Below are 7,869 nucleotides of genomic sequence, written 5' to 3'. Positions count from 1 at the left end.
GTTCTGGCACGCCTTGGACCGCCTTCAAACCTGGGCTCTCTCCTGCGGCGACAGAACTTGAAACAAAGTGTCAGAGAATATGGGTATTTCTTTTAATGTAAAATCATTATTTCAACAGCATCATTTCTTCTGTAAAAGTTGGAGCCCCGGCCCTTCCAAAGCTTGTACCTTTTTCAGAAGTACATCCAAGCACTTTGAAAAAAGCACTTGCTTGGTCAGTTAGAAGCATCTTTTCTCACATTAATCTCTATTTTGAGACTTTCTACTCACACTTCGGGATAAAACTTTTTTCTCATTTAACAGTGCTGAATAATCAGCCCCATTAGAATAAGTCCTATAATGTAATCATAGCACCTAAAACATAACTTTTAAAAAGCAGAGTCAAAGCCTTGAAAATAATTAGCAGAGACAAAGTTTCTTAGACAATTTTCTCTTGAACACGTGCTAATTGTATTATCTTGCTAGCAAAGGAATTAACAAGGTGACTTTTTATTTTTGCTTTTATAGCTACTACAGAGACTGTATGAAAACAGAGGAGTTCTAGAGTAAGGAAACAAACTGCTTACATAAGTAGCTAGTTGGGTCTTTTGGTTTTATTTTTAACAAGATAGGGTTTTCATTTTCTAAGGTCATAAAAACATCATTCCACAGCAGTGATTACAAAGCAAGTCTGCAGCAGTATGGTTGGAGCTGCTTGGTGCGGTGACTATCAGAAGAAAAAAAATAGCACATTTAAGAAGTTTATGATAAGAATACACACGGTTGAAACAGACATAAGAAGTTTTCGTCCTCCACCTGTAGCGTCCAACTGGGCCAGTTAACACGAAAGCATGAAGTGGGGTCAAACAGGGATCAGAAGCAGAGCATCAAACAATGTTTAAAATTAAACATTAATTTTAAATGGCCCATTGCCAATTGTTTCACTCCAGGTGTAAAGACGTAGAATGTATAATTTACCCATTTCTTAGTTTTGGGACAAACATTTTTTTCTTTGAGATAGAGCAACCCATTTGGGTCTCCAAGTCCTGCCTACGCCACAGGATTTTTTTTTTTTTTAAAGATCTTATTTTTCCTTTTTCTCCCTAAAGCCCCCCAGTACATAGTTGTATATTTTTAGTTGTGGGTCCTTCTAGTTGTGGCACCCAGGACGCTGCCTCAGCATGGCCTGATGAGCAGGGCCATGTCTGCTCCCAGGATGCGAACCAGTGAAACCCTGGGCCACCAAACCACTTGGCCAAGCCGGCCCCATCCATAGAGATTTTTGCGAAGATTACATGGGATGGTGACAGCCCTTTGAATTTTTAAAGCACTAGATAACCATAACCCTCCACACCCTCTCACTTTCTCTTATTTAGCTTATAAACAGAAGATAAGACTTTAAAAATAAAATAAAATGACCATGGTTTCTCTTAATTTGATGTTAACAGTTATTTATTAGATGGAATCATTTTCCCTGGAAATATTTTAAGAACTACATGACTAACTGTTTAGCTGTTATACAACGTGAAGGCTGGAAGAAGAATTAGATCAGTATTTCCCAGACTTTTGGATTTAACAGACCATTAAGAATAATAACAAAAATAATGATTAGAATGAAGAGGAGAGAGACACTGAGGGGACAACTTTATATTTTACCAAATAAGGACATTAAAAATTTAAAAATCTTTAGATTTCTATTGCAGGAAAGGACACTTTAACACCAAAAAATTAGAAAGGACATAGTATAAAGGACAACCCTTTAAAGTAAATACATTGGGTTTATGAAAAACTCCTTCCTTTTTCCTTCATTTTACCACAGATAAGGAAAATTTCAACACAGATTGGCATCATCCTCGGACAGTAATTGGGATCCTTTAATGACTGCACCATAATCATCTGGCCTAGTTTTATTAAGTTAAACAGAGTACTTGTTTTCTAGGAACTTACTTAAAACAATCAGCTTCTTCACAAACGGCCAACAGATAAACAAACACACACAATACTTACAAGTCTTTATGACAACAAACATTTAAATAAACCAAAAAGGAAAAACATGTTAAATATAATTTGCTAAGGTGTAAGATCATGTACCTGGAATTTATGGGGGGTGTTAGTGACCTTTGCTTTATGAGGTGATATGCTTGCTTTCTTCTACATCTACTAACTAGGCTTTAGTTTAGAAGGTCTATCTTTGAACCGGCAGGTCAAAGTCACCACATTAAAACACGCGAGGAGGCTGAGCTTCAAGGATGCGAGCCATGCGTGTTGCAAAGTATTTTTTGAGAGCTGCCAATTAAGTCCACTACACTTAGTGACACATCAAGTAGGAACTTTTCTAAAAGGGTGTGACTCCAGAAGTCTGCTTGCATCAAACAAAAAGAACTGAAGGAACGTAGTCTCTGGATCTAGAACTTTCGCTTGCAGGCCGCGGGAATGTCGGTAGAAACTCTTCCTTCAAACCAAGCACCTGGCATAAGACGGAACTTGTACTTGAAAAGTGGCGGTGGGTGTACTATTTTGCGTTCCTTTACTGAGATCCCAAGAGGCGGGGCCCCACCCCTGCCTTGCTGTGGCGAGGCTTCCCTGTTCTTTCTTGAGAGACCTGCGTCAGCTTTTTCCCTTCTTCCACAAACAGGCCGGGAGTCAGAGAAAGAGTTTTTGTTTGACAGAGATTCTAAGGTGAGAGAAAGAGCGGGAGATACAAAGCTGCCTTTCCGCGCGCGGCAGCTGGAGGCCCCACGCCAAGCTCCCAGAGGCCTCGCGCGGGGTCACGTGACTGGCGCGCTGACCGCTGGGAACGCCGTGCCTCGCGGCCGCCGGCACAATCTGCGCATTCGCACCCTGTGATCTCTCCATTTCCGGGCTGTCGCTGGCGAGGAAGGTCCCGGCGCTGGGTACCAGACCCATCTTGGGGTGGGCTGGAGGGATGAGCGCCCGTGAGGGTGTGAAATAAGGCAGCAAGAGGATAGAAGCTTCTTCTCGGGGTCTCTAGTGGGGAGGAAGGAGAGGGGGACGGAAGTGAGAAAAAAGGTGAAATGGCCTCAGGGGCCCAGGTGGCCTTGAGAAGAAAGAGAAGTCTGGGAGAAAAAGTTGCATAAGGCAAAGGGGTACTTCTTGGTAATGACTAAGTTCCCGACGCCTGAGATTGCATAGCGGGGGGAAGTGGCTGTGAATGGTGTTTGTCACATGACGAGGCCCAGCCTCTTGACCAGGCCTGGATCCAGCTGAGACCCTAAGCTGTGACGGGAAATTTATTTTTGTGGAAATAGGACTATGAGAGAGGAGATAAGAGATGTAAAAGGAAAAAACAGAAAGGGGAAGAGGGAAGAGAACGACTCTCGTGTTGGCTTCTCTGAAGCAGTTTTGAACTTCCCGAGGCAAAGTGAGCACTACTGTGCATTTTTCCACGTTTTTATTGTAGCACTTAAGTGTGTATATTAGAAAGCTGACAGGAATGTAGAAGCGCTGTACAGAATTTACGAAACATCTTTATTATTTGCGATTGCTATCTTACATATATGATTATTATGTGTGACTAATCAGATTCATTACAATTAGCCAGGTCAGCATAGTTTCTCAAAAAACAAGCACAGTAACTTGAGTGTAGACAGGGCTCCTCATCTCTTAAGCTGTAGAGACTATATCATCCTAGGTTTCAGCATTTTGGCTTTAAGTTTAAACAATCTTTCAGACTCCTAGGGAAATTGGCTTCAGAATTTGTGGGAAAGTGATTTAAAAGTAAAATTCGATGCTACAGGAAGGTAAGATAGGACAGTGGAAACGATCTCAGACTAGAAGAGATCTTGGTTCTAGTCTGGCTTGTTTTACTTGTTTGATCTTGGTCACCTATCTCTGCACCTGTTTTCACCTCTGTAAAAAATGAAATTGAATTAGATGAACTTTAAGATCTAGGTCAACATTAAGAATTTATGAAGGTAGAAGGATCTTAAATGAACCCTGAAACAAGGCGGAAGTGCCAAAGAAACTGCTAGTTTGGCTGACTGTATCTAGAGGGAGTACGTGAAAATCACGGGAGAAGTGGGTTGGCCCCAGGTGATGTAGGACTTTGGCCGCCATACCATGCAGTTTGAACTTATTCTGGAGCGATCAGTAGCCAAGGGAAGGTTTCTGAGTTTAAAGAATGCAATAGTCAGAGTTATGAAAGGTTAAGGGAATATGGGAATCAGAGTTTTGGAAAGATTGCCCAAACAGCAGTTGGCAGATGAAATAGGGAAGGGAGAAATTGAGTAGTTTAGGTAAGTGACAAAGAAGGAGAGCCTAAATTCACAGTGGCAGTAGGAATGGAAGGAGAGGGAAGGATTCAGGAGAGCTCTAGCATCGATTTTGTACTTAAATTTGGCATTGCTCTAAACTTTGCAGCTCTTGCCTCCTGAATATGATGGCAAGTCACCTTGTAAAACCTGATACCAGAAATTGCAAGAGAACAAGAGAGTTGGAGGTAATCTGTATGCTCCCGGAGCCTTCTATTTTATTTTATATGCTTCTCAAATTTCTTCCATGTAACGAAATTATATTGGTAAATGGAATTTAATGTTTTCATATTCCCAGAGCTGGGATTGTCCCAGCAGGAACTGTGTTGACTCCAGCTGTATTTTCACCAAGTGCAGGCCTTCAAGAAACTGTGGGGAGATTTCTTTGTGGTAATTTGTGATCTAGAGACAGAAGTGGGTTCACACCTTTATGATACATAGAGCTTTAAATAGTTATTTTGCTATAATAAGTAGAATACCTAGGTACTGTAGTTGCTGATATTTTTAAAGAGACCACTGTATCCTGCTCTCCTTCACTGCGACCCCCATCAATTGATCTGTTTGCATTTGGAACATTATTTATTTGCTCCCTTAAAGGTTATGTTATCTTGTAAAATTTTGCAAGCATTTGGCTATTGTTAAAATCAAAGTTTTGCTCTGGAAACATCTACTGGTTCAAGAAACAGGAAACTTCTTCGTCAGGGATTAATACCATATTCAAGGTCTAAGGTAAAACGAAAATAAAATTTAGTATGTTGAACAAGCTGCTTGTTGGGTCTGAAAGTTTCCTGAATGATAAAATTTCAAATGACTATTTAGGACACAAGAGCATATAATTTCTAGCATACTTGCTTTTTTTCTGAAAGACATTTTATTTGCTTTTTTTCTTTTTTGAGAGAATGTATATGTTCTAAAGATCTTGTTGACTGTTTACCTGTTTTTTTACTTTCTTCTAATAGTCTCAAATGCCAGATAGTCCACAACTTTCCTCTCTTGGAAAATCAGATTCCTCTTTCTCTGAAAGCTCTGGACTATTTTATAAAGATGAAGCCCTGGAGAAAGATTTGAATGGTGATGTATAAAATGCTTATATTTCTATACATTGATTTTCTGATACAGAAGGTTTCTTACAGTTTTTAACTTACCCAGTGATTTTTTTTTTGAACAGATATGAGCAAGGAAATTAATCTAATGTTGTCTACATATGCAAAGATCTTAAGGCAAGTACTTATAATTCTCTTTAGTCTTTATCTTAGAAATACAGTCATGCATTGTTTAATGAGAAGAGTATGTTCTGAGAAATACATCATTAGGCGATTTTGTCATTGTGTGAACGTCGTAGAGTGCGTTTACACAAACCTAGATGGTATGGTCTACTATACAGCTAGGCCTTATGGTACTAATCTTACGGGATCGCCATTGTATATGTGGTCCACTGTTCACTGAAACACTGTTATGCAGTGCATGACTGTAGAAGTTTTCTGCTGGAAGCTCCATAGTGAGAAGTTTAGTTCAGTTGCTGCAAAACCTGTCCAGTAATTATAATTTTGGAATTTTTTATTCTACCTCAGTTTCTTGTGATAGATTAGTTGGTTATTTTCAAAAGATAACCCCAAACTTCCCTATAACCATTCTTTGTTTTGCTACTACCAGAGCTAATGCTAGGCTGGATATATTTTGATCTCTAATATGATGATACAACATTTAAAATTTTGTGAAAAAACCTCTTTGAGACAAATACCATTTGGTAAAGCTAATGATAATGATAGAGTGATATTAAAGATAAAATAAATATTTATATTTATGAAATACTTAACTATTATCTATATACATTTGAAGGCTGAATTTAAATATTTAATTGGCCTGAGATTGTGTTTTATAAGGTATTTTTTTAAACTACTGGACAGTCACTGTATTTGAATAATGGTTTGTGTGGCTGTTAAAATAATGTATATAGTTTAATATTAGAATTATAATGTATAAGATACACATTTTGCTGTGTTAGGAGACTTGATAATCAAAAATATTTGTGGGACTAATTTAACCTTTAGTGAAGAGTGTTTGTAAATTAACGAGGCTTTCTGATGTACAAAGCCATTTAAATGAAATAGCTAACAAATTTAGAATAATAAAGAACATCACTATGGTAGTGTGTTTAGATGTTATAACTATTTAGTTTAACTTAAAATTTTTTCCCCATTAGTGAGAGAGCAGCAGTAGATGCATCTTATATTGACGAGATAGATGGACTCTTCAAAGAAGCCAATACTATTGAAAACTTTCTAATACAAAAAAGAGAGCTCCTTAGACAAAGGTTTACAATGATTGCAAACACACTGCACAGATAAAGTTGTGTACTTAAAATAAGCTGAGAATTTAAGCCCATTATTGTTGTAATGAGAGAATGACATTTATGCTCTGAAAACTCTCTAGTTGTTAAAGGAAAATGTGTACCTTAAACATAAGGGGAAACTCCTTGAATTTCTTTTCTAGAGTTAAAAGGGACTTTAATCTGGACATTAATATGAAGTATGTAGCTTTTCTTTTGAGGGTCAAATACTTGGCATATTTTATAAAAGTAAATTATTTAACTTATATATGAATTCTTTTCTTTCTTTTTTTTTCTTAAACCTCCTGGCCTTTCTTAAACTTCGAAAAGAGAACTCGAGTTAATTTGATAATGTTTAACAATATTGCACTTTTTCTTTTAGAATATTTTGTTTAAATAGCAGATAGATAGCTTTGGAGATAGTTTTAAAATGTTTTTCATGGTCAATAGTATAAAAAAATTGAAACCCAAAAGTAATTTGTCCACTTTCTCAATATGTAATAAAATATAACTGTGCTATTGCTATTTAACGTTACCATTTGATTATTTTCACTATTATTGTACATGGCTAATAAAAATTCTTGGTTTAAAATTATTTTCTTGTGGTAAAAGTGGTAAAATAAAAACCAGCGATTACTAACCAGAACCTTGTATGAGTTGGCTTTTTTACAATCAACAATATTAATGGTGCAGTTAATGAATTATATTTAGAAGCTTTAGCAGCTGTGTGGTAGCGGATAAAGACTAGTAATCCAGAAGTAAAGAGATTGCCTAAACAACAAGGCAACCTTGGTGGATCATTTCAATCCTAATATAATTCAGAAATTGAATTTGGACTAGAAGATCTCTAATACTCATCAAACTAAAAAAAATTCTCACTTCAGTGAAAGTTATTGCTGTGCTTTTATTGCAAACCTTCAATATGTTATGTAATTAGATATAATAACTATATTAATCAGACTTAAAAAAAATCACAGCACCTATTTTTCAATCATATAGATAATTCAGTCTATAATATGTATATTTTGCTGATATAAGCGTCACAGGTTTGGACATATTTACAAACAGTGCCACAGGGAATTTGGTATTCCTCAGGTGGACACCATGTTTGCCTTGCTGCCTTCTAAATGTTAAAATAAAATCTCATTTCATCAATTTATTATTTTAAGGCATATATACCATGTAACAAATATTCATTCAAGAAAGGATTAAAAATAGTAAAGTAAAATAATATTACTAAAAATATTAATTATTCAGTGGAAAAAATTACTAGGTTTGTAGAGGGATATG

At 36.9% G+C, this 7,869-nt stretch overlaps 1 protein-coding gene across 1 annotated transcript; it reads left to right on the top strand.

Moving 5' to 3' along the window:
* Positions 1–2,345: 2,345 nt before the first annotated feature.
* Positions 2,346–6,722, top strand: TEX12 (testis expressed 12). Its single transcript, XM_070491499.1, has 5 exons — positions 2,346–2,482; positions 4,360–4,438; positions 5,210–5,321; positions 5,419–5,470; positions 6,454–6,722. The coding sequence occupies exons 2-5, from the start codon at positions 4,376–4,378 to the stop codon at positions 6,596–6,598; spliced, it is 372 nt and encodes a 123-aa protein (XP_070347600.1). The 5' UTR covers positions 2,346–2,482; positions 4,360–4,375; the 3' UTR covers positions 6,599–6,722.
* Positions 6,723–7,869: the final 1,147 nt, after the last annotated feature.

Source organism: Equus asinus, chromosome 20 (genome assembly GCF_041296235.1).
Source record: "Equus asinus isolate D_3611 breed Donkey chromosome 20, EquAss-T2T_v2, whole genome shotgun sequence".
Taxonomy (NCBI): Eukaryota; Metazoa; Chordata; class Mammalia; order Perissodactyla; family Equidae; genus Equus; species Equus asinus.
Note: the sequence above shows the minus strand (reverse complement) of the source record. Positions and strands in the feature narration are given on the sequence as shown.